The sequence below is a fragment of the Epinephelus lanceolatus genome, chromosome 1 (assembly GCF_041903045.1).
Source record: "Epinephelus lanceolatus isolate andai-2023 chromosome 1, ASM4190304v1, whole genome shotgun sequence".
Lineage (NCBI taxonomy): Eukaryota > Metazoa > Chordata > Actinopteri > Perciformes > Serranidae > Epinephelus > Epinephelus lanceolatus.
Window position 1 is genome coordinate 37453712 of NC_135734.1, and position 27983 is coordinate 37481694.

At 41.1% G+C, this 27983-nt stretch overlaps 1 protein-coding gene across 1 annotated transcript; it reads left to right on the forward strand.

The window, feature by feature from the left end:
- The first annotated feature begins 635 nt into the window (after positions 1-635).
- On the forward strand, positions 636-27978 carry mov10a (Mov10 RNA helicase a). The gene is made up of 22 exons (XM_033626803.2): positions 636-1079; positions 1176-1281; positions 1399-1589; positions 4712-4950; positions 5054-5300; positions 9011-9151; positions 9274-9436; positions 9648-9799; positions 9912-10082; positions 13696-13843; positions 15838-15999; positions 18104-18207; positions 18344-18441; positions 20930-21028; positions 21179-21287; positions 21383-21500; positions 24443-24634; positions 24711-24782; positions 24994-25119; positions 25230-25318; positions 26478-26596; positions 26784-27978. Exons 1-22 carry the CDS (start codon positions 958-960, stop codon positions 26846-26848), a joined length of 3033 nt encoding a protein of 1010 aa, XP_033482694.2. The 5' UTR covers positions 636-957; the 3' UTR covers positions 26849-27978.
- The last annotated feature ends 5 nt before the right edge of the window (positions 27979-27983 follow it).

Genomic DNA, 27983 nt, shown 5'->3' on the forward strand with positions numbered 1-27983 from the left:
AAGTTGTCAAATCTAACTAAGATTTCTTTGTTACCTAGGCTAGCGTTCATCAGTTCAGCCAGCTAGCTAGCCTAGCCCTAGCACATTAGCAACTTACCTTCATAGTTGTCGATAAAACTATAGACATATATACATAATACATGTCTATGAATAAAACTGGAACAAAACAACACAGCTTTTAAAAAACTTGAACTCTCCCTTTAATGCTGTGCAACAGTTTTAAGGGACTCACTTTGAGCCAATCAATCAATAATCAACCAGTAGATTACCTAATAAGGGAAATAATCATAGTTACAGAATGTACGTAACATATTTATCCTTTGGTATGAGATGAATGCAGTTCGGTGTGTTTTATAATCATGAAAAAATATATTATAAATTGTTAAACATTTTTAATCGATGGAAACGCCCATTTCACGACTTCACACACAGCAGCCCAGGGAGTGTCAACAATAACATGTCAGAGGATGTGTACTCCTCTTAAAAATCGTGTTTGGAAATTTAAACTTCGGCTAAACTCTGAAAGGTATACAAAGACACAAGTATACGCAATAAAGTTGTTAGTTCAACTTTTGTATTTTGTTCTGTCGCTGAGGTGTTTTCGCTTTCTTTGTGTGAAACAATTGCAGACGCTCCCTTCCGGTAGCCGTTGGAGACCGTTCACCAGCTCGACTTTTGCGGTAAACTGCGCCACATAGTTGATTTATATCACATTTAATCGATAAATTAGCCTCAAAAAATGAATGAGAAATCGATGCCGGCGTAAAAGTTTAACTTCCGTATGCTGTAAACATGCGCAAAAGTCGCGCAATATTACGTAACGGGGAATTGATCCACACCGACAGCTATATTAATACTTGTGGAATTTGAGGCTGATAATTGGTCCGCCGATGAACTTCCTTATCTGACTGAGTGAGGTAGACAGTCGGCGGCAGCAGCAGCGGCCTGTGTGTCAGCATGTCGTCGCTTCAAGAGTCGCTTGAATCCGGACTGGACTTCATTGAATTTCTGGGAGACAGAATATCCATCACCAGCGTGAAGGAACTTCGGGACATCTACAAATCTGAGTTCAGGGGCAGGTAGGCTGCATAAACAAGAGTGTTTCATATGCTGTTGTTACACCGGGCTGTGTATAATAATAATGCCACTCCCTTTCTGTGTGTATGTGTTCACAGAGAAGGAATAAAAGACCCTACCTTTTACAAAGTTCTCCATGTCCTACTGAAATTCAACAAAGCCCACATAAGGCAGGGGAAGATCTACATAAATGTCAGACCGCAGGTAAGATGTCATTCCTGTGGTGCTGCTGTCAGGGGACAAGTCCAGACATATGCTGCTGCAAAAAATAAATTACAGAAACAAAATGAGGAAGCATTATATTTTTAACCCCTGCTGTAGGTTAGAGTCTACTGTGACCAGTGGAGGAGGCCCCGGGCCCCTCCTCAGTCACCACAGAGTCCCAGCTCTGGCCCTCAGAGGACACCTGAGACACCTGCACACCCCTCTGCCCCCTCCACACCTGTGACCCCTGTGCTGACCCCCAAGAAGAAGCTGGCTACGGAAATCCTTCACAAGTTAAAGGCGAACAGGTAGGTTTGTTTTGGTGTGTAGACAGTGCACTTTTTACACTACAAATCACATTCACTCGTTCACACACTCATCCATACACTTGTTGTGGAGGCTACTGTACAAGGTGCCACCTGCCACTCAGAGCACATGAACTTTACAACAGTAGGGTTGGTTAAGGTGAATGCTGGGAGGAAACAGGATGTAGAGCCTGACTGCAACATGTAAGAAGCGGTATCAGCACAGGGGTTAAGAGTCCACAAGAGGTCTAGGAGGAGCTCTTTCATCATACTGGTGACTTGATGCTTTTGTCACTAAAGAAAATAAGAAAACATACTTTAATAATCCGGCACACAAAAGCCCAAATACACAAACAGCACCTATAATTCAATTTTATTTATATATAACCTAATGTCACAAATCACAATTTGCCTCAGGCTTTACAACATACAACACCCTCAGTCTCCTCCCCCCAGCATGGACAACACATGTATTACGTATGGAGAGATGTTAGAGTGAGGGGGCTGCCTCACGTGAATTCGTGAATCCAAGGATAGCGAAGGAATGGTTCACCTTACTCTGCCTCTGATTGGCTTGCCCTGACATTCTCACCCTAACCCTAACCAATCCCACTCCTCTTGCTTACACTTAACCAATCCAACTGACGAAGGCTTATTCTTTTGCTATCCTAGGATTCGCAAATTTGCCTGCCTCACAGGATGGCACCCTGAGCAGTTGGGGGTTCAGTGCTTGGCTCAAAAGCACTTTGGTAGTGCCCAGGAGGCAAACTGGCTCCTCTACATCTACCAGTCCACACTGCGTATATGGTCCGTGTGGCGACTTAGGCCAGAGATACACTTGATTTTTAACCACGCTGTGTATACTAGTCGTTTTTTACGCCCAAGGCACATCAAAGGACAAGCCAAAATCTCAAGGCACACCTGTACATCTGTGCACAATAGCTTCTATAAGGTGTGATATCACTCTTATCACGACGTAAGACAATTAAAATAAGAAAAAATAAGACAGGTAGCTTTTGTGTTACTGACTACTGACTTTTCTTTCGGTGGCAGGTCGTCTTCGCTGGTGCTTTGTTGTGAATTTCTTCGTACAATAAAGCAATCCATTGTCCCGCTCATGGCTCTCTCCTTTTTAATGATATCATCCCTCACACTGGCTGCCAATCAGGGCTTTTGATGTGTCACACACTTATAATTCCCATGCATGTACAGCAACAAATACGTTCCCCGTTAAGGTTTTTTTTTTTTTACATTAGATTAAATTAAATTATATTTTTTAGCTAGAGTTTGCCTCTTTAGTTGGAAATGGGCACGCACAACATACTGATACTGTCAATTAAATATTGATTCATAACTTTTTGTATAGGCCCAATGTATATGCGTGTTACTGGTGGATTCCACCTGAGTGAACTAAGACCGTTTGAAACTTCCAGATTTGCACGATGTAAACGATGAACATGGCATCAGTGGAGGAGGTTGCTATATTATTAATTCTGACATTACTGTGGATTACGTTAAAAAAAAAAAAGGTCCATTGTAGATTGTATGTATCAAGCACGTCATGACACGTTCTGCCTACACTGCCCCTAGTGTTCATGTGTGTATTGCATGTTGTAGTCATGTCACTTTAATTTCTGAGGATGTGCACCACCAACGCTCCAAAAGGACAAAGGATATACAAGGCAGCCAACATGCGCATGTGAACACATGGTTAAAAGGGAGTATATCTCCCACCTTGAACCAGCGACCCTCTGGTCCCCAAGCTGAGTCCACATGAACGGATCGCACAATGAAATGCAGTTGTAGCTTGCTCCATGCTACACACACAGAATATGTAGACAAATACTCAAATATTTTAAATTAGAATATAATTAAACAGTAAAATAGAACAAAGTATATAAAGTTAGCATGAAAGAAAAAAAATTAGAACTAAATTATATGTACAAGGAAGATATACAGTCACGTCTGCACCTAAAGAACATATGTCTGAAATATTAGTAAAGTATGAAAGTTAGAGTGTAAAAGACTTTAGGTAGTGAGAATGAGGATAGTGCAAATGTAATGGTATGGTAATATGTTTAAGAAGAGCAACATAACAGAGTAGCTCCATGTAAAATCCACAGTTGCAGTGCAGTGTGTAGAACAGCTGAGGTTTATGTGAAGACTCATTTATATCCGATGGAGCTGATGACTCTAACAGCCTGAGGAGCGAAGCTGCTCTGTAGTCTGGTGGTACAACAGCGGCTCCTTCTGCATCGCTCCGCAGACGGCAGCAGGTTGAACAGGCTGCAGCTCGGGTGGGTATCATCTTTTTGGTATCCTTTGGGCTTGGCGCAGACACCTCATCTTTCTGATATCACTGATGCAGAGTAGATGGATACCAATGATGTTCTGGGCGGTTTTAATCACTCGTTGCAGAGCTCTGGGCCGGCGTGCACATCCCAAACCAGTTTGTTATATTTCCAGTCTGGATGCTCGGTAGTGCTCCTTTGTAAAAGTTAACAAGATATTGGCATAGGACTTTTGTTAAGTTTTCCGAAGAAGGACAACTTGTGTAGGTTTCCTCAAAGACATGCAGACAAGTTGCCCATAGGAGTTGATGAGAGAGTGAATGTTTGTCTGTCTATATGTTATGCTCTATAGACTCGTGAGCTGTCTAGGTTGCTTCTTGGCTTCGGGGCTTTAAAGGCTTTAATGAATGAACTGCTGTTTCCCCAGTTTGCATCCTGCCAGAGATCTTTGCAGCAGTCATTCCCTGTCTCTATTTCTCTTCTCTTATTTAATATCCTGTCATATTTTTACCGTCAGCTATCAAACAGAGCCTTAAAAAAGAGATTGTAATCAAAAGATTGAATAAAAACCACTGAAGAGAAATTATGGGATCCAAATGACATATATCTTTTCACCAACGAAAACAGATTTGAAGAGAATCAAAGCTTATCATCTATTTGATATTAGACAGTCCTAGGAGACAACAAACAATGGGAAGGGAGACTAAGGAGTGGGAGACATGCATAGCTGAGACAGTTACAAGATGCACTCTCTTTGCAGACTTGTACATCGTCTTAGTTACAAGCCTTACAGCTGTAAATTCTGCAGCTTAATCATGCCTCTCTCTCCTACAGGAAAGCGCTGACAGCTGACAAGGGGGGCATTGAGATCATGTCAGACCCCGTGCCGACCGGTGGAAAGGTAAAGTTCACTGTGAATCTCAAAGAGCTGTTCATCGTCAGGTTCCACATCGTAAACAAGGGCACAGACTGCGTCCACTTCACGTTCTACACTGCCCTGCACAAGATCCGCTGTTTCACTCTGGAGGATGAAAGGAGAGTGACCAGAGCCTGCCCACTGTTCCTCTGTCCTGGTGAGAACACTTCCCCTCTCTGTCTGTTTTCATTGACAACAAACAAACTGAAGAGGTAATTAATGCTCACAGCTCCTCCTCTGCCTCCTTCTGTCTCCCTCAGGGGAAAGCTATGAGGTTGTGGTTCGGTACACGCTGAACCACTATGGATATTTCCCTGCCTCTATGTACTTTGAGTTCTGCCCAGATGTGCCAGGATCTGTGCCTTTTTGTATTGTGAGGGAGATGGAAGCCATAGCCAGGACCCCGCTGGCTGTGGAGCTGGGGCCCGTGGCTCCTTACAAACCATTTCAAGTGGCCACATACAAGCCTGTCGACACTGTGGTAGTGGAGGGAGTGCCTCCTGAGAGGTGAGTTATTGCAGACTGATGGTAAACCAGCTCAACACTCAAAATAGAAACACACTTTTATTCCTGATTATTAAAGGTTAACTCCACAGATTTTAGACACTGTGGGAAGCACTACAGCATGTGTGAAAAAAGTTTTGTAAAGTCTTTTGTGGCTCCAGAGGGAGCTGCGAGAAGTCTGATAAATTCAGCTTCAGTTGTGAGTGAGGCCTACAAGTTTGAAAAATGAAACAATCTGGGAGTGTTGACTAAGATAAAAAAGTGAGCTTTCCAGACCTCTTCAGACCGCTTCCCTTCTTTACTTGACTGAAATGGCTCGAGGCTATATTAGCTGCTACAAACGTAACATATCTGAATCTACAAACATCCCATAGTAAGCATTCAGTATATTGTTATTTAAAGGGACTGGCTCTGTTGTCAGGCTTTAGGAAAAAGTAGCCCGTGACAGGAGACTGTGGCCAATTGCAGGCCCAGATCAATCAATCAATCAGTCAGTCAATCTTTATTTACTAGTCCATACCACAGCATACCATACCATGACTTAGTCATACCAAAAATTAGAAGAAAAACAACATTGGTCCACAGGGGGAGCCACAGCGATCGGTCACATTTTAGCCATTTTTAAGCATTTTTCTGTTGTTATAGCGCCACCCAGTTGCTAATTAGAGTTAAATTTCTCCAGTCACCTTGAGGTGTCCTGTTCTACATATCTACCAAGTTTAGTAAAAATCGATATGGCGGTTAGGCCTAGATAAGAAATTAGCTCTCTAGCGCCCCCATTTTGTTTGATCGGGTCAATAATGGAGGGGTCCCCTCAGATTATGTGTGGTCATATGCCTTCAAAGTTGTGTGGTGATCGGTGAAACCCTTGAGATGTAATACACCTTTATGTGATGAGCCACGCCCTCCGCAATATTCATTGCCTTATAGAAGCTCAGTTTTAGTAAGTTTTCCAACTTTTGCCAAGAGGGAACTTTAGATATTGGTCCCTAGATTATGTTCACCCAGTTTCATGCAGATCGGTCAAACTTCCTAGGAAGAGATCGATTTTAAGTGTTTTTCAAAAACTTCAAAATGGCGGAAAATCTATATAACCGGAAGTTATGGGTTCTTGAGGCATATTTGTTCCTCATGAGGAGAGACATCTCTGTGCAAAGTTTCATGTCTCTACGACATACGGGGCATGAGATATACCCATTCAAAGTTTGCAATTTCAATTGGTTGCTATAGCGCCCCCCTTTGGCCAATTGATGTAATATTGCTTCATTCGCATCCTCCCATGACCCTCTACCACTGTGCCACATTTCACATGGATTGACCCAGTCAGTGAGGAGAAAAACGTGGAACAGAGACACAGACAGACACACCCACAGAGTTTTCGTCATTATATAGTAAGATTGAGCACTTTTCATACAATAAAATGTAACACAAAGTGCTGTACATGTTTAAAGCAGAGCCCCCCCCCCCCATCCCCTGTTATTTAATACTTATTCCCTTTTATTTTTGGTTATATTTATGATTATTTTATTCAAATAAACAGTTTACTGTTATTACTTATCGACTGGTCCTCAGTCACCTGAGTGCGCTGTCATCCATATATTGGGACTTTTGACAGCTGATGCGGCGTATCTTTCACTGCAGAGGATTGTGGGTCAGAACAGCCAGAAAAGCATGCTGGCTTGCATACTACAAAATTGGACCCCATGTAGTAGAACATCCCGGTATTTCTGGCATACTGCATTTGATGTACTATAATGGGTAGGGATGGGCAACACAAGCAAAAACACTATTCGAAAATGGCAAGTATTCGACAATTTTTCAAATAATCCCCCCCCAGCCACGCACACAGAGATCCATTCATCTTTAAAGGCCCGAACATACTCGGGCGGAACGGACCCCACAGAGGTCTGCGCGGACTCAAAGCGGCGGACGTCCGCAAGCCCTGTGCGCGCACACCAGTGACTGCTCGGCATGTATTTTTCGCATCGCGGGGATTTTTCACGGACATTTTTACAGGAAACTACAACGCGGAAGAGCGCTCGACTATGAAAGCCCGAATGACTGCGGACATAGCCTACCTCACGGAGTAGTAGTCTCTGCATGTTTCTCCTGTTTGTAGAAGAGCATCTCACACCGCTGTAGCAATCCTCTACTGCCCTCGTGCGGTTAGGAGCTGAATTGCATGTCAAATAAAGGGGGGGGGGGGGGAATAAGACGGCGAATAGTAATAGTCGCATTAAAAAATCGATTTTTCAAAAATAAAACGACTATTCGAAAATCGTAAATCGTGACCCATCCCTAATAATGGGACATACTAATGATGTGTCTCAAATCACACACTTCCATGTAGTATACTATGTGCACTATGTACTTATTGGCGTAGTGCGTGAATTTCGACAGGGTAGTGTTGTCTCAAACCAAACATGGCCGTTTCTACCTCCTCTTCTTCTTTTAATGCCTAATTGTAACCGGCCAGTGGAGCATTACCGCCACCATTTGCCCACAACATCAAAATGTGCAGCTGTTGGCTAGTTAGCAAAGTAGCATTAGCATTTGCGTTATCGTTTGCAGTGCCAAATCATTACAGACTGCTAAATTAACCCAACAAACATACTGCTGGCTTATACCCGACAACAATATAATGGTGCTTTGTGCAAAAAACACATGTATAACTTACATTTGTACAATGCAGCGACATTCACGGTCGCACAGTCCTCGACTGCTATTTCCAGTTTGAAAAGTGGTTCCTTCCCTTCAGCTACATAGCAAGATGGCAACCATTGAGGGCGAGAAGTGTCCATAGTTCCACACTCAACTTCTTGACTGTTTTCAGTGCACCATCCGGGTACTCATAGTGCACTGCATCTTTCCATACTTCTCAGTGTGAACGCATTTATGCACTCAAAATATTAAGTGTAAGTACAAAAGTACGCTATTTCAGACACAGCATCAACCTTCCTCTGGCGTACTATATAGTATAGTAGTATGGGGATTGGAACGCACAGTTTGAATTAAGCATTTTGACCGTCACCATCTTGGATTTTTAAAGTAACCTAAGATGGAAGTGTTTCAGAGATGGAGAGAAAATGTTGCTAATAGTTTAGCTTTATTGCTAACCAGAGCAAAAGGCTCATAGCTGTTGAACTCATAGCTGTTCATGTTCATGTAGCTAATATGAACTAGAGCCTCAAATCACAGCTAAAGGGTTGTGCAGGCTCCTGAGTTTGCAAAGAAAACAGGACGGCAATTCTTACTGAATTATCACTGTATAACAGGATTGGAATCACAATCACGATCAGAATAATGACTCGTACTGGTTCTTGTATGGAGCATGTGCATATGCCTGTGTTTGTCTGGCGGGAGGGGTTTAGGACAGAAAGGGGAGAGCTGCAGAATGAGGGTGTATTTTCAAATTTAGGCTTCTTCTTTTTTTGCCTTTTACAAAAACATGCCTACCCCAGCTTTAATGTTGCACACAGTGTAACAGATAAACACAGCACACCGTGTTACCAGCTCCAAATAGAGTGAGTACAGGTCTTTTCCCAGTTGTAGGAAATCCATTATTACAGATTGCAGTACAAATATTTGATTTGGGAGCTGGTTTAACCAATTTTCTTCATCGTAATTGAATTTGATCAACAAATGGACCCAGAACGGTTACTGGAATTGTTTTATTCATGCTTAATGTGTTTGTGCTTTGTTCTTCTCGGCAGCTCTGTCGTCCAGCCTCTAAAGATGGCAGTGAAATTAGGAGACTATAAGTACCCTCATTACCTAAAGGAACTGGCTAAACGGAGGATGGAGGACTCCGAGAACCTCCCTCCAGCTGCCAGACAGAAACTGGCATCAGTGAAGTGAGAGAACGACCCAATTATTTACAGCCAACACAGTTTTTATCCAGGCCTATCTCCCTCATCATCACAATGTGTGTGTGTGTGTGTGTGTGTGTGTGTGTGTGTGTGCGCTTTGTGACCAGGGGTCTCCTCAACTCCGCCTTAAAGATGAAGACGTACTCTCATCGATTTCACCTCCTGCTACACCTGGAGGAGATACAGATGGAGGTGGACATCAGGAAGTATGACCTCCACAATCAAATCATGAATGAAGACCAAAGCAACAAAAAGCTGCTCACACTCAGAGTAAGAAATCCTCACCGAACAGATGTACTGTTTTAATTAGCAACGAAGAGTCAGTATCTTGTGAGTAGAACAGGTGTGTCCTTGATCTTAAGGATGCTATCTTTATATTACCTCTGCTGTATATGTTGTTGGCGTTGTCTTCTGAATGCTTGCTGATCCTCTGTAAGCTCAGTGTTTGAAGTGAATAGCCAGCATTGATATTCTCCATCAGGTTCCCGGTGTGGCTGAGAATCGGCCATCTGTACTACGAGGAGATATGCTGAGGGTGTCCAAGTCTGGAGACACGGTCCAGCCAATCATCGTGTACACCGGATATGTTCACAGAGTAGAGCTGGATCGTGTGAAGCTGGGCTTTTCCAAGAGGTAAGAGCTGCTGGACTATGGCTACTCGTCGGCTTGAAGCCCAGTTTATGTCTCAGGCGGTGGGTGAAGCCAAAAGCCTGCACCTTCCTCTCACTGGCTGCCACTGTTTCAGGTTGTTGCAGACTTTTCTCAGCAATATGAAGTTTGACGTGGAGTTTACCATCAACCGGTACTCCTTGAAGCTTCAGCATCGCGCGGTGGATTTGGCAGTGAAGCATCAGCTGGAAGAGGTGCTGTTCCCGTCTGGTGCAGCAGCGGCTAATCTCCCTATGCCTAAACTCAGGTTCGGTCCCTATACACATAAGATTCAAGCAAACAGAACACCAAAAACACCCACAAACCAAACACCTTAAAGGAGTGCTATACCTATAAAATGACCATTTGTGTATCAGTTACTTACCCTGTGTAACATTGAATTCATTTTGTTTTTCTTGCATGCCTCCAAGATGAACAAAGAATCCAAAAAACAGAGAATGAATAGAGAATAGAGATGAAGTCATAGAGGTTCACATCTAACACCAGCAAAACCACATTAAAACATTTGTTTACAAACTCTCACTCAACTTTTGTTGGTCAGAGTTTGTTGGTTTTGTGGAACACTAGCTTGAAGTTGCCCTATCACATGGGCCCTATCCAGATCAGTCAGACATGGAGCAGACACCAAGTGACCACTGTAGCAGGGCCCATGCTCACACCTGGGAGTACCAGAAGCTCAAATCAAGAGTCAATAGCAACAGCAAAAAAAAAAAGCTGTTTGGCATTGGCAGAGAAGATTTGGAAGTTTTTTCATGGGTGCAACCCACATATTCAGCTGTGTTGCTCATCCCACAAATGCATGTTCCTTACAAATGTGGCACCATTTAAAAGGGAAATAAACAGGCTTTCCAACAGTACAAGATTTATTTCCAAGAAGCATTGTTACAACAAAGAAATAATCTACCAAACACAAATTTCTTTACTTTTTGTGCTTAGTGTATTTGTTGTAAACTGCTTTTAAATGTCCTTTTATATTGAATTGCCTCGTTGGCCTATTTATGTTCATTCTGTTTATTTTCATATAAAGCACTCAGTGCATATACAGTAATAGGGCCAGGCAATATGAAGATGTTATATCATTATCGAGATAAGAGATTATCGTCTTAGATTTCGGATATTGTTGCATTGTGATGTGGCATAAATAGGTTTTTTTCCCTCATTTTAAAGGCTGCATTACAGTAAGGTGATGTAAATTTCAATCATCTTACCAGACTTTTTTATTTGTTTGTTAACACTTGCCCTAACCCACTTAGTCGTTACAGCCACATTATTGATATATCTCATTGTGGTACTATTTCTAGGTGGGGGGAAACAAAACAACAGTAGTCATCCTTACAATTTTGTCGCATCAGTGAGGATATTTGGTCAGAAATACTGTTATGGTGGATTTTGTCTCCCAGTCCTAGCATTACAGAAATGCTTTTGAGGAGATTAAAACATATTGAGATATAGCCAAGATATATAGGAAGGCATAGTGGTGCAGTGGTTAGCATTGTCGCCTCACAGCAAGAGGGTTCCTGCTTCGAACCCCCAGTGCAGATGTTCTCCCCATGTCAGCGTGGGTTTCCTCCAGGTACTCCGGCTTCCTCCCGCAGTCCAAAGACATGCAGGTTAATTGGTGACTCTAAATTGTCTGTAGGTGTGAATGTGAGTGTGAATGGTTGTCTGTCTCTATGTGTCAGCCCTGTGATAGTCTGGTGACCTGTCCAGGGTGTACCCTGCCTCTCGCCCAGTGTCAGCTGGGATAGGCTCCAGCACCTCCGGAACCCCTAACAGGATAAGCGGTTACGAAAATGAATGAATGAATGAATGAATGAATAGCCAAAAAATATTGTGATATAATTTTCAGAACATGTCACCCTGCCCTAGCATATAATGTAGGGCTGTCCCGAATACCATTTTTTAACATTCAGACCTTCGGCAGAATTTATAACGAATATTCGAATATTCGTTCACACAAAAATGTGATGGCACAACAGTCTTCTTCAGTACATTATTCTATGCTTTCTTTTGATTTTCACATTGGCTAGTCATCCTGTTTAATTTGTCTTCTGATTAAACTGGAACCGTTGAAACAAGTTGTAGGAAGCCTCTGCAAGTAATTGGTTGCTGGCAGACACTCTGTGCTGCAATAAAATGGTTAATCAGCAGTGCGGTGGACTGTAGAGCCGATGCGCTGCTGGTTCTGCCGGCCTGAATACAATATAATGTCTATAGCCTTACTGTTGTGTACAGCCTTTATAGACTGAGCTGAGTAGTGATGCGCAGGTTGACCCGTAACCCGCGGGACCCGCAAATGGACCTGTGTTTCAGGCAGCAGTGATCATCTGTTAAATCGGTCTGTAAATGATATTTTGACATTATTGGCTCTTACTGTCATGGCATCCGAAGGTACTGATGCGTTGAGCAGGTGACAGTCTGCGGTTGTTTTCAAAACACACTTGTGTCACGCACTCCAAAAGAAACTTGTTGAAACTTTAAACAATAATTTATTGTACAAAACAGGGGAAACAAACGTTGACAAAAGCGGTTCCATAATTCATATTAAATTCAAAAGATAACGAAAAAACAGCTACAAGTTAGAGGGAATAGTGATAAAGTGGTAAAACTTGGCATTGATCCACAGCCTCAGACGGATGCAGTCAAACGTGCCGTGCACACAAGCTCTGTTGGTAGGCGATACTATATTTTCACATTTTTAACAATGCAATTTAAAAGTTTTGATTTTTATTGATAACCTACATTTACCAACAACAAAAAGACTACATTTAGCACCAAAGAAATATGTTTTAAAAAAAAAAAAAGTAAATAAAAAAACAAATATCGAATACCAAATTTTCATAACGAATACCTACCCATAGAAACGAATATCCAAATATTTGGGTACAGCCCTAATATAATGCCCTTATTGTAAAGCACTTTCTGCTATTTTCCTAGTATGAAAGATACTATATAAATAAAGATTATTATTATGATTATTATTAATATTACCAGTAGAGCGTCTTGGCAAATGTGTAAGTTTGAACTCTGCTTGTGGATTCCACTGAGCAAACACACACGCTGGCCCAGGTGTGCTATTTGTCCTGTTACTGTGGAAGTGACGGAAGTGTTTTAAACAGTAAGGTTTAAGCGAAAATGCATGTGTTTGGGAAGTACTGAGCTTACAACTGGATAAGTGAAACCTGGATTAACTGCACAAGTTGTGTAAGAGTTTGTAAACCTGTGTTTTGATGTAGTTTTGCTGTTGTTGAACGCTGCCCCCCTTCTCTCCAGTTCATCAAGAACTTTCTCCATTTTTGGATTCTTCGTTTTTTCTTCAGATTGTGAGAAAAACAAAGTTCTCGTCAGGAATTCAACACAACACAGGATGAGTTATTTATACATAAGTGATCGTTCTGTGGGTGAAGTGTTCATTTAAAGTGCTGTACCTCATGTACTTGAAGTGCAGGAAAGCTTAAACTGTCTGGCGTCGGTGATAAGAGCGTATGAACTCCTAATGATGAGTGAGTGTGCTCAGCAGCCTTTGCCTCAGCTCTGTCTGGGCATCCATCCACCATATCGTACTAACAGGCTGTTCTTTGGTGTAATGCCATAAACTTGCCTTGAGTGGATATGGGTAAAATATGGAGGATTATGTTGGCTGAGGACTCGTACCAGACAAAGTTCACTGTTATCTGCTCACACTTGATTTTAACAAACTTGTATCGTCTCATGGTACAGATACAAATGAGGTTTTTATCTAAACATTCTGAATGTTTTTCGTAATTCATCCCTATTTTTAGCCTCTGCTCCACATTGTGAACTTTAAGTGCGTCACCAGTGTGCAAGGTGTAAAAGTTCATTCTCACTTTACTCTCCAGGATGTTCAACCGTCAGCTGGAGAACAACCCGGAGCAACACGCTGCGGTCCAGCGCATTGTAGCCGGATCATCAAAGCCTGCTCCTCATCTTGTGTTTGGGCCTCCTGGAACTGGGAAGACAATCACTCTGGTTGAAGCTATGAATCAGGTATTAAGTGTTCAAGATGTGCTGTTATTAGTCTGTAGCAAGACCCTGGAAGCCTCATTCATTGAATCTGCCTCTCACTATACGCAGTGGGGTCCTGTATCAACCAGATCAATTAACTGTCGTTTTTCTTTTGTAAAATGATTGTGAGCTGCAGCCCTCACATGAACACACTATTATGTGCCAGAGATTTCTCAAGTTTTGTGTGAGCTCTTCTTACTGGGTTGAATCAGATGAGTCTTGTTGGAGAAAAGGTGATAGCATTTTGTTTCCATCTGCCAATCAGAGTTAAACAACAAAAAAATCAGAAATCTGTCAGCAGTTGTTGGGTTGTGTGGTTGTCATAGAGACGCCACTGTCAAGTCAAATCTGGTCGAACCAGAAGAAGAATGAAATTGGTTTGTAAAAGTCTCATTAACCACTACGCGTGTTTTTTCAAACTTGATGCTCATTTAGACACAAATATTTAGGGAGCTGTGCAAAGTGGAGCACAGCGCAACTGTCATTGCTAGTTTCAGGGTGTTTTCACACTTGGTCCTTTTCAGCCCTCGAAGCAGACTCAGAGCAGTGACTCACCATTTTTTGCTCATGTGTGAACACTTCAAGAGAACTCAGACTCCTCTGAAGTAATGTGAACTCAGACCACCTCAGGAGGAGATGTGAAAACACCCTCAGACTGATGCTCACTTTGCACCCAGATTATGCGCCGTTAAAGGGGTGGGAAACTCTCGCCATGCATTTTAGACCACGCACAATACCCTAGATCATTTAGCGCCCTTAATGTTAAAGAAAAATTTTAAAGGCGTTTCCACATACAGTCCTTTTTAAATGAACCGAACTCAGTCCTCTTAAAGTGGACCAAAAAGTGGAGCAACAGAAAAGGGACTCGGTTCTTTTTGTGTTCACATTGTCAGTTCATTAGAAAGAGGTCTCAGTTCTCTTTCTGGTCCACTTCAGCTATGACGGGCCTCAGTCCTCTTTCTGTTAGCACTATATCTAATATATGTTGACATATTTTTGTTTTTACTTTGACATGGCACTACAGTGCAGTTATGAAGCCCCTCGCTTTCACATGAACTTAAAATTGGAGGAAACCCTTAGTGTTCCTGTGCTGTAGACTGTTGCCATTTGATGTATTCTACAGTCCACATCTGGAGACGTGCAGTATCTTCCTTGGACCAAACTACTTCTCGTCCTGTGTCCCTACAAGTGTTACAGGCCAACGTGGTTTCGTCTGTTTTTTGAAGTGTCCCAGTGCAACAGCATGTGATCTAGAGGGATAAATACAAAGGCAAAGAGCAAAGTGAACCTGGAGCGCTTTGTGTTCACAAGGCACAGATTAAGTGAACCACACCACGGACTTGAAGCAAACCAAAAGTTTGGTTCGCTTCAGAGGGGTCTGAGTTCTCTTGGAGTGTTCCCATACGTGCAAAAAAATGCTGAGTCACCACTCTGAGTCTGTTTAGAGGGCTGAAAAGGACCAAGTTTGAAAACACCTTAAAGGCATTCCAACATTTTCCCTTGTAGCTGTGTTCGACTGTGGACATGAAATATATAAAACTCTTACATTAATGATTTGTTGGTGTGAAAGGGGGAGCTGTTCATCAACAAAAGAAGGGGCAGCCATATAAAGCATACTTAATTTCCATAAAGCCGAGGCTAAATCTAATAAATGTGTTCTGTTAATACTTCCCTCCATAAAGCTGGAAAGGCTAATGAAATGATAAATCTGTCATATTGAAGTAAATCACTGGCTGTAATGGCTGGCTGTAAATTCCCTCATAGATTAGAGTTTAAAATAGACAATGACCAGTAATGCACTAATTTGTTTTTTATTATGCCTGATTTTATTGTTGCTTCCAAGATGCACAAAGTGTAACCTAAACCAGCACTGTTGTTGAGTAACAAAAAAACCCAACAAACAACAAAAAAATAAAACTGAAAAATAATTTGTCGGTGATCCTAACTAATGAATTTTACTTTGCCTACTTTCACAGGTCAGCAGGGCAGACCCGTCAGCCCACATCCTGGCCTGTGCACCCTCAAACAGTGCCTCTGACCTCCTCTGTGAGAGACTCATGGTACACATGGATCCTCGCCGGATTTACCGCGTGTACGCCAGCAGCAGGGACCCAAGAACTGTCCCCAAGAACCTGCTGGTGAGCATCAGCTGGCACTTTTTCACATCCACAGGATAATCTGGTTACCGGCCATAAACCAGCTCTTATCAGTGGTAAATTGTCCACAAGCACATTTGAGATTATGACATCCTGTGATTCAGAACACTTATGTAGACAGATCATCTAATAATTAAATGTGTAACCAGATGTATGTAGGACCCATGACATTTAGTTTCAAAATAAAACTAAAATTGAGAAGTGTTTAAAGGTCACAGTAACTCCTCATCACAGTGATTAAAAAATCTGGTTTGCTCAGAAGGTCTCTTGATATAGATGTTCGTGACTTTTGTAACCAAGTAAAGAACACAATTTTTTGTTGTAAAAGAGTTGCCTGGTGACTAAAACTTGTGTCTGGAGAAAGAACTGTTATTCAAGAGACTGAGATAAACGGTTACCTCACATTTAGATACTGTAATTCAAGGATACATATCTGAACTCAGAGAGACAGGTGTTGATTTAAGGGATTGTTTGGATCCTTTGAAAGAGGCACTTATCCATAGTCAGTGTATTACATACAGTAGGTGTCAATCGACATGCCCCCAGTTTGTAGAAGCAGGCAGGAGTATCAGCACAGAAGCTCAGCAATGTACTGCTGTGGACAAAGGCAGCAGAAAAATGTATTTTAACCACCTTAAAAAAATCAATATCAGTTTAAATGTACGCTCTACTAAGGATATTTTTACCAGTTTACCTCACTGCAGACAGCCCTTTTCAACGGGGAAGCCATTAACAGCTTCAGTTCCCCATTTATGCTCTTGTCAAAGTCACCAGACCCCACTGACAAAAACAGTAATTTTAGCTCACTGCACACAAGAGCTGACGGTCTACCATTGCTTCAATCAGTTAGTTTGTTTGTGTTATTGTGTGACTTGGTGAATCCAAACTAACTCTTTTTAAATGCCATAGTCACACTAAAGCCCTATTCGGATGGGATTAGTTTTACATGGGCACGTGAGGTAATGTCACTTTACCACAGGACGTCAGTAATATTAATGGCCAATTCGCATGGGGTAAATCCATTCACGCACCGCCGTCCCCTCCTGCCGTCATGTGTGTATGATAGGACTGTCAAAAGCACCATGAAATTGAGTTAGAATATTTTTGAATTAATTTAGTAGAGTTCGAATAATATTAGAATTTATTATTATTATTAGTAGTAGTAGTAGTATTTTATTTATTTTTTTACAAAAAAAACCCCAGAAAAAATAAGATGCTTATTGCTGGCACAATATGAACGTGACACTCGGATGAAAACACCCGTTCTGACCTCCCTGTATGTCTCCCCGAACAGGTCACACATGGCGGACAGCGCAGTGGGTGGTGTTGGTGCAGCGGGCTCCTCCGTCGGCGCCTCTCACTCCCTCTGCGTCCCGAACGGGATTCGCCGTGATATACAACATTATTGATAGTATTAATTAATCATTAATGATATTCGAATTATCAAATTTAGGTTCAAACTTATAAAAATATATATATATTCGAATATATTTCTAACTTTGATTTTTTTTTTGACAGCCCTAACACACATATTTACTGCTGGTCTATTCGCATGGGATTAGTATTACCTGAGGTAATTGTCCTGGACCCTTTTACAGAAGGTAAAAGTCGCGGTAATCTTTACTGACATGGTGCGGTAATGATTACTGACATGGCACATTCGGACGGGACTAAAATCTCTGGTAATTATTACTTTACCCCACGTCTTTAGACACAGGGCTTTAGACACAAACAAACTGATTGATCAGTGCTGGCAGTAGGCCAGCAGCTCCTGTGTTCAGTGTTGTTAAATTACTGTTTTTCTCAATGGAGTCTGGCTGTGAGGAGAGCAATATAATGGCCTCAGTTCCCCATTGGAAATCGCTATTTGACATCCAGTAAAGAGGTGAAAATACTGTCAATACAGCGTACACTTAAACTGAGATTGTTTTTTTTTTAGTTGGCTAAAATACATTTTGCTGCTGCCCCCATCCACAGCAGCACATTGCTTTCTAAGCCTTATACAACTTTAAGCCACTTCAAAAAATTATAACTATTCCCTTAACTATATTTTCTTACACGTTTTCTCATCTTTTGGCTCGTCCAGAAAAATTGTAACTGGGACCAGAAACAGGATGCCTTTGTGTTTCCAGAGAAAGAAATTCTGATGCAATACACCATCGTAGTTACGACCATGGTCACAGCCGGCAGGTAGGTCGCTTGCATGTGCAGTAATTATTCAGTATTTGGCACTATGTGAGTCTGTGGCATCATTCCTTAGTGTTACACACCATGAGTGATGTTACACGTGCATAATACTATTATAAAATCTGCTGTCTGTTTTTAGACTGGTGTCTGGAGGAATCCCAGTCGGCCATTTTACCCACGTGTTTATGGATGAAGCAGGCCAGGCAGTGGAGCCAGAGTGCGCCATTGGTATTGCAGGTAAATATGTGAATATGTAGTGATCAGTGTACTACTATAAGTGTTTCGTTTTGGTGAAAGCTTGATGAAACAGTTAAGAATAGAGACATACAGTGCCCTCCAAAAGTATTGGAACAGTGAGGCCAATTCCTTTATTTTTGTTGTAGACTGAAAATATTTGCGTTTGACATCAAAAGATGAATATGAGACAAGAGATCAACATTTCACCTTTTATTTCCAGGTATTTACATCTGGATCTGATACACAACTTAGAAGATAGCACCTTTTGTTTGAACCCACCCATTTTTCATGAGAGCAGAAGTATTGGAACATGTGACTGACAGGTGTGTTTTGTTGCCCAGGTGTCTCCCAGTTACATTGATTATTCAAACAATAAATAGCACTGAATGTCTGAGCTCAGTTTCAGATTGGGTACGATAGGTTTTGCCTGTGCAGACTGCATGTAGAGGTGGAACCAACATGAAAACCAGAGAGCTGTCTATGGGTGAAAAAGAAGCAATTGTGAATCTGAGAGAAGATGGACAATCAATCAGAGCCATTGCACAAACATTGGCCATAGCCAGTACAACCATTTGGAATGTCCTGAAGAAAAAAGAAACCACTGGTGTACTAAGCAACAGACGTCGAACAGGTAGACCAAGGAAAACATCAGCAGTTGATGACAGAAACATTGTGAGAGCTGTAAAGAAAGACTCTAAAACAACTGTTAGTGACATCAGCAACAACCTCCAGAGGGCAGGAGTGAAGGTATCACAATCTACTGTTCGCAGAAGACTTCATGAACAAAAGTACAGAGGCTACACCAGAAGATGCAAACCACTCATTAGCAAGAAGAATAGGAAGGCCAGGCTGGAATTTGCCAAAAGGTACAGAGATGAGCCTCAAAAATTCTGGGGAAAAGTTTTATGGACTGATGAGACAAAGATTAACTTTTTCCAAAGTGATGGAAAGACGAAAGTTTGGAGAAAGAAAGGATCTGCTCATGATCCCAAACATACAAGCTCATCTGTGAAACACGGTGGAGGTAATGTCATGGCTTGGGCTTGCATGGCTTCTTCTGGGACGGGCTCTTTCATCTCCATTGATGATGTAACACATGATGGCAGCAGCAAAATGAACTCAGAAGTCTACAGAAACATTTTGTCTGCTAATTTAAAGAAAGATGCAACCAAACTGATTGGGAGATCCTTCATCATGCAGCAAGATAACGACCCAAAACACACTGCCAAAACAACAAAGGAGTTCATCAGGGGCAAGAAGTGGAAGGTTTTGGACTGGCCAAGTCAGTCTCCAGACTTAAACCCAATAGAGCATGGATTTTACCTGCTGAAGAGGAGACTGAAGGGAGTAACCCCCCAAAACAAACAATAACTGAAAGAGGCTGCGGTGAAAGCCTGGAAAAGCATCACAAAAGAAGAATGCAAAAGTTTGGTGATGTCAATGGGTCACAGGCTTGATGCAGTTATTGAAAGCAAAGGATTTGCAACTAAATATTAAGTCTCATTCACTTTAATCTATTTTAAGTTTATATGTTCCAATACTTTTGGTCACCTAAAAATTTTGTGTTCCATTACAAATAATGCTATCTTTTAAGTTGTGTATCAGATCCAGATGTAAATACCTGGAAATAAAAGCTGAAATGTTGATCTCTTGTCTCATATTCATCTTTTGATGTCAAACCCAAATGTTTTCAGTCTACAACAAAAGTAAACGAATTGGACTCACTGTTCCAATACTTTTGGAGGGCACTGTATCTTTATCAGTCAGCATGCTGTTTTCGATGATATCTTAGATACTGTGGTGTAATTTTGATAAAAATCTGAAGGATGATGAGTCTTTGCATCAAAATCTATTATATACAAATCGTATTAACAGTAAAGATCAATATTTTACACTTTTTATTCTGAATATTCTGCTGAGGATACTGTAAATAAATCATTTCCATCACACGATAAAGACCAGAGTATACTCACTTAGAATGAGGTCTTATGATGGAGAAGAGGAAGAGTGGAACAGATTTCTCTTCAGTCATTTTACAGAACTTGTTCCAGATTTCAGTTGCACTCCTCCTGTCTCTTCTCTGAAAGCACACTGCCTCTTTTTAACGCTGCCAACAACAGGCGATCGGCACAGTTCATCAGTCCAGCGAAAGAAGAAGAAAGACGTAGAGGACAGAACTTTTTAGCATTTGTAGCTCTGTATATTTTCACAACTTTGCAAATGTCAGCAGTGGCTGTGGTGCTGTTTATCAGTCTAGATTGTTTGTCTGGGAGTTATATCGGCTGTAGTGATGTCTGCCTTCTCTACAATGTAATGGAGCTAGATGGCTCTCGGCTGGTGGTGCTCGAAGTGCCACAAAAATACATTTAGAAGAATTAACAGCAATGTCTCTCTCCAGATATCATGACCCAGTAATACAAGATTAGAGAGCGACACTAGTGATGAAACTGATGCAACTATGTCTGATTTATTGGACTTTATTTCACAGGTCTGCTCAGTGCAGAGAAGGGTCAGCTGGTGCTGGCAGGAGATCCTAAACAGCTGGGACCAATCCTTCGATCTCCTCTTGCACTGCAGTATGGACTCGGTGAGACGTCTTGATGTATTCTGTTGCTTTAACTGCTAAAAGTGTAGGATAGAAGAACTTAAACTAACTCTACCCTGCTTCTACTGTTTCTTTTCCTAACCACATGATTCAGAGATATAAATGTAATGTTGTGACACTGATGTTCTCCAGAGCTGTCCCTGCTTGAGAGACTGATGAAACACAACACTTTATATCAGAAAAGCACTGACTCCGGGCACTTTGACACTCGCTTTGTCACCAAACTGCTGCGAAACTACAGGTACATCTTTCAGTTTTCACCTCCATTTTGCTTGTTATAGTTACAGTTTTGATGAAAGCTCTTCAGACATCCTGTTTCGTCCCTTCTTCACACAGGTCTCATGCTGCCATTCTGAAAATCCCCAATGAGCTGTTCTATGACAATGAGCTGCAGGTGTTTGCTGACCAGTGGGAGCGTGACACCTACTGCAACTGGGAACACCTTCCCAGAAAGGTTTGGCTGCTGCAAGGACATTTTGTTTTTTTTAAAGAGGATCTATTATATGTTTTCATATTTTTTGTCATATATATGTAATGTTATAATGTTGGATGTTGATTTTTATTGTGGCCAAAGTTTCAAATAATGAGGTAAATGCATGTAAAAAATAATCCCTGTGAGCACAAACCTCAGGCTTCAGACCGTTCTAAATGATCTCTTTTTCATCATTTCTTTCTACTTTTGAGACAAGCTGACATCAGCTCATGATGGATTTCTTTATATGGTCATCCCCTCCAGCCTACACTGCTGCATATAGCCACATGCTGATGTCAGTGAAACATGTACTCTTAGATGCTGATGTTATTTCTCCTCGATTTTGCATTGTATTCCTGCAGGGACATGTCAGGTTGTGTTTACAAGCTTATATTAGTGATTTTTCACAGTAGAACGTGCCGCTATTCTCTGTTATAGTCATTCCATGGCTGCAGTGACAGTGCAGAGACATCAAGACACTTAAGACCCAGAAACACTGACCAATCAGACTTGGAGTTTTTGGGACGGGGTCTTAAAGTTTCAGTGTGTAGGAAATAGGGCACATATTTGCAGAAACATAATATAATATATAAATATGTCAGGTTTAGTGTATAGTAGGCACTTAACGATATATCGAATTTCGCAGTGTTGCGATAAAATAAATTCTCGATACCGTCGTGGGAATGCCACGGTAGTTATATAGCTGCGTTCTCCTACAGAACCGGTAATATGACTGTGTGACTACATTCCCCATAATCCTTTGCATGCAACTGCGCATGCAGGTGAGAGCAGTCTCCTGCAGCTCAGCCTCTCAGTCTCCGACCCTGCCCGTGTGTGAGGAAACGAGACAAGTGAACAGAAATGCTAGAATGTAAGGAGTAAGGACATTGATTGTTCTTCTCTGTGGATTTTCTCTGCGACAGTTCGTCATAGCGAGAAGCCACACATATCACGTGAATCAGCGAAACCGTAGCTTTCCGTCAAGACCAAGCAGCAGACTAGCTTGTTGGTAGTCTAATGTTTTCACAGCAAAAAAATAAGATAAAGTTACACTAAAATAATGTATAACAAAGCTTTCATACAGCTTTGCACGCACATTACTTTTGGATGGATTACTCGCGAATGCAAGCATGCACAGAAATGCCATGCATATTACATGAAAGCGCAGGACCAGAGCTTTCCTCTCTTCCTGTTCTGAGAAAGTGTTAGGGTCTCCTTGATGTCAAGATTGTCAACCTGGCGTGAACAAACTGATTGAATGTGTGTTTTTGAGTTTTTCTATGACTTCAAGGGAAATGGCTGGGCTTTATTTATTTTGGTTTTCTTTACACACATCTCTACCCACCTCTCTCTCTCTCTCTCTCTCTCTCTCTCTCTCTCTCTCTCTCTCTCTCTGTGTGTCTCTGTGAGTGAGGGATTGTGTGTTTTTGAGTTTACATTATTTCTATTTGATGAAAGCAAATGTTCAACTGTGCTGATTTGTTTATGATACTTTATGATACGCTTCCAAGTTCAAAAATAACATGCTGTACAGTGTACATGCAATATTTTTGAATAAAATAGCTATTTTTAACAATAAATTTTCTTTTTTTTCCCCTTGTATAAATATCATGGTATATATCGTATCGTGGACTCTTTATCGTGATAATATCGTATTGTGAGTTTCTGGTATCGTTACATCCCTAGTGTATAGTCATCTTGTTTTCGTTACCATAGAATGAGCCGTTTATATCTACATAGGGAGCAGGTCCTTCTTCACAGAGATTGGCCCATTGTACCACAATCTTTCTACAGTAGCTCAGAACTAACAAATAAACACTGACTTTTGTTAGGGCCATTCATGTTTTTGCGTTGGTGCCCCTCTGTAACAATCGGCATCAGAAAACACTGATTTTTTTTAAAAATGTGACACTGCTGTATTCAGTGTTTTCACCAGTTTAAATCTCCTGGTGCATTTGTTTTGGAAAGAAAGAGACCTCTGCAGATAATTCTGCTCCTGATAAAAACCTCCTGAACAAGTACACTGAAGGAATCCTAACTGGGAAGAGTTTCAGCCGGTTGCAATCTGCAATCCTCACCACTAGATGCCCCTTATAATTGTACACAGTGTTCCTTTAAAGAGACTAGAGCTAAAACGGAGCGTCTCAGACAGAATGGGACTACAGGTGTTCCAGCACAGACAGTATGAGGAAGTGTTTTTTAAACATATTTAACATATTCTATTAGAAACCCAGACTACAAGTCTGAAACTGAAAATGAGCATAATAGGTCCTTCTTCAGTTTCACAAAACCTCTGAAATGATCTTACTACTGACATCACCTGCAGTAAATGTTACATTGGTTACATGTAAAATGAGTGTACATATTTCTGACCAACTACAGTTTATTTATGTATCCCTTGAACAGAAACTCAAAGTTAATTTACTAGTCACAGAGGATACAATTGTGTTGCATTATGGGAGCTTGAGGATCCAGGTTTTTGAAGCTTGACCTGTACCAGGGAGTTAAAGTCAGGATATCTCTGCCTCTGTTACACTTATTTTTTTGCCGTTCCTCAAAAGTGCCCAAACATTTTGTAAGTGCATTACAAAATCATATTAGTGTCGCTTTAATTATACTTATAGTCATAAGGCATCAACACCCATATTATCTGAATGAATTGGACACAAAAACCAGCGTTTGACTGCCACGGAAAACAAGAAAAAAATCATTACAACAAATTAGATCTAATTAGATGAGAAAAAAATCTCATTTGGAAACAAAGGGGAAAAATGAAATTATTGAAAAATCAAAACTCTCATTAGGATTAAAAAGAAAAACTGAAGGAATCTGTCTTTCAGGACAGTCGAGCAACAAAAGCCAGAAGTGAGCAGAGTGTAAACAAAAACTAACAGCATGTAAACCTCATTCTCACATCACTACAGGGTTTCCCAGTGATCTTCCATGGGGTGATGGGCAAAGACGAGAGAGAGGCCAACAGTCCCTCTTTCTTCAACGTGTCTGAGATCGAAGTTCTGGTCGACTACCTCACCAAGCTGATGGAAACCCAAGGAAAGAAAGGGCTCCCCAAACTCTCTGCGAAAGACATCGGCATAATCGCCCCCTACAGGAAACAGGTGTGTCTGCGTGGTGTTCACTGATGCTAAATAAAGACATGTATAAACAGTTTTAACATGTTTGCTGTTCTAACAGGTGGAGAAAATCCAAAAAGCCCTGAAGTCCGTCTCAGTTCTGAGTCGATGGAACGATCTCAAAGAGCTCAAGGTTAGTACAGCTGCTGTAAACACATCACTCTTTTTTATGTGCTTGGAAAGAAATACAAGGTTGCTCAATTAAAGTCTCTGCTGCACAGAATCAATACGAGGACATAAAAAGAGTTTGTTCGTCTGTTTCCTGCAGTGCACAAGTGTTAATGAATAGATAACTGTGTCCGTTTACAACTATATAATTTGGCCCTTTCTCTTCATGGTGTCAGGTGGGGTCTGTAGAGGAGTTTCAGGGACAGGAGAGGAAGATCATTATGGTCTCTACCGTCCGCAGCAGCATCAACTACGTCAAGATGGACAAAGACTTCAACATTGGGTTCCTGTCGAATGAAAAGGTCTGTTATTTTACTTCCTCGCCATATGAAGTGATAATGAGAGCAGCAGGATATTTAATATGTTAATCTCTTATTTGTTTTTTTTATATATGTATGCATCAACTCTGCAGAGATTCAACGTGGCCCTGACCAGAGCCAGATCCCTGCTGATAGTCGTGGGGAACCCAGTGATCCTCAACAAGGACCCCACCTGGGAGAAGTAAGAAAACAGGCCAAAGAAGCGGCGTTAAGCCCAGTTCAGACCAATGATTCATGACGAGATGAAACCGTTTTAGAACGTTGTAGAGAAAAGTTACGGTGTGAACTCATATGTGTGAATTCATATTTTAAGAAGCTACAAATTATATTCAGCCACAAAATTTGTCTGAAAAGCTGCAAATCAGAACGGAAGTACAGAGAGTTGTTGCATAGAGATGATACAACGTCTCATCTAGTAGCATTGGTGTGAACTGGCAGGTTTTTAGAACATTGCAGAACGGCGCATTGCAAGTTGTTGCCTGTTTCAACTCGTCAAAGCCATGAACTTTGGTCTGAACTGGGCTTTAGGAGGCAGAAAGTTGTCAGAAAATACAAGTATTCGTTCAGTTGCAGACACAGAGTTCATCCCAAAATCAAAAATGCAATGCAAATGCAATGTCCTCTTACTTGTACAGCTGTTTATCAATCTAGATTGTTTTCGCATGAGTTGCCACTGTCCGTATCACCACGCAGAAGGAAGCGTGCATCTACTGTGAGGTCACCTAGCATCACTGAGCTAGCTAATGTTCTGGCTCAGCTGAGGAGGACGCTATTAATGTGTACATGATTACATCTTGCGCTGTCGCAAGCCTCTCGTCAATGAGTAGATGCACACTTCCTTCTGCGTGGTGACACAGTTGGCAGTTGTAGTTCGTTAGAGAGAAAATAGTTCCTAAATGAAACTGCTCACAACAAGGCCTGTGGATTATCTTGAGTAACCGAGTCATGATTTATAGAAAGAGACGTTGCTGTTGAGTTTTCCAAATGTATTTTTTTGGCGCACCACAAGCTGAGTGCTTCCTAGTTCTATTATATTTGAGAGAACGCAAACATTTCTACGGTCAATATCTCCAGCGTTCGGCAATTTACACCGAAACAATCTAGACTGACAAATAGCGCTACAGGTAAAAGGAAAAATGGATATTTCTGATTTTGGGATGCACTGTCTCTTTATGAATGTTGTATCGAGACATGATGATGTGATTATTGATATTTAAAAGCATTCCATTGTCCAGTTACCATGAAGTTCTAGACGTCCAAATTTCCTTTTCTTTTTGAGCACCATAAGGGACCTTTGTTTTTTTTACATTTTTGCCTAATCTGTGTTTTGTCACCTGCAGGTTCATCAGCTACTGTGTGAAGGAGAAGGGTTACACCGGATTTGACTTTGAAGACGCAGAAGGAGAGGATGAGCTTGTGTCAAGAGTGGCAACCCTGAAAATCAACGTGGAGTCTGACAGTGAGTACAGCTACTATAATCTCTAATACTAAACCTTCAAGTGATGCTTGGCTGGATCATCAGCAGCTAAAGAAGTGATAATTATATTTAAAAAAAAAAACATTTATTTGAGCTTATATCACTCAAAGCAGTCAAATATTCTACTGGTGAGAAAGTAAAGTTTTGTGTCTTCCTGTGTTTGCCATAGATCCTGTACAAGAGGAGAGTGCCCTGCAGCAGCACCTGGACCCTGAATGGAAACATGAGCATTAACATCTCCCTCAGACAACCGACATGGAATAAAGAACCACTTATAGTGACATATTGAGTATTAGATCAAGTACATAAAGATGCATAACAAGGATCAGTATTTTCTGTTTTTACACTCTCTAAGCTTTAAACACAGCATTGGCATCAATTAGAAAAAAGAGACAACTGGTTGCTCTGTGTACTCACGCAGATCAGAAATATGTCTCATGCTCTTGGAAAATGGGGAAGAAACAGAAAGGCAATTCAGGCACTCCGAAATAAAAGAAAAATACATTAGCGAGGAAGGAAATATGAAAAGCCTTTATTGGAGTGGCTAAATTATAACATGTTTCAACCACTGTAGGTCTTCATCAGGGTGAATGAAGTTATCATCACTTTTAAACATCATTTACGACCCACCAGAAATGTGTGTGGTGGTGTTTTTATCTGCAAAGACTCTGCTCTTTATAATTTATTTTCTCATTTCAGGCCACAGTGTACAGGCGAGATTGGGATTTTATAAAAAGGTGATGACCAGGTGTCAGACTATAGGCAGCACACATCCAAGAAGAAGCTATGACAATCACAAATAGAGTGCAGTGAAAGTGCAAATATAGCGAGGTTGGCTTTGTCTTTCCCTGGTGATACTGTTCACAAACAGTAACTGACAATTCCTGCATAGTATACCTTTAAAGACGTTTTTTTCTTAAAGCCCTGAAGATCTACAGTGGTGGAAACATGTTGCATTTCTGTTAAATGATTAAGCTACTATAATAAATAATGTTCATCGTAATGTCATCAATTATTTAAGAATATATAATTTGTATGGACTTTTCTAAGAGCACTTTGCACATTTTCGTGCAAAAAACAGTGCTCTGTTTTTGATAATCATGCAAAAATGAACCAGTAAATCTTTTGTTTTTGACTCTCCTCTCTTCAGTTGGTTTTTAAGCAATGCTGCCACTCAATGACAAGTTCAATTAGCATGAAGATCGCTGCACACAAACTGTTTTCTGAGTGATTAAGTGTGTGTTCTATTTCTCAGGAATTCATCACCGTTTGTCTTACTGCTGTTTGCACTTAACATGTTAGTCTCTGTAACTCATCATTTAATTTCTGAAAGTACTTAAATAAACTTTGATTTCTGAACCACATGACA

Coding starts and splice junctions, on each gene's coding strand:
- mov10a (XM_033626803.2), top strand. CDS start 958: ATGTCGTCGCTTCAAGAGTCGCTTGAATCCGGACTGGACTTCATTGAA. Junction 10,083..13,695: donor CTCCCTATGCCTAAACTCAG/GTTCGGTCCCTA, acceptor TTTACTCTCCAG/GATGTTCAACCGTCAGCTGG. Junction 24,635..24,710: donor TCGCCCCCTACAGGAAACAG/GTGTGTCTGCGT, acceptor CTGTTCTAACAG/GTGGAGAAAATCCAAAAAGC.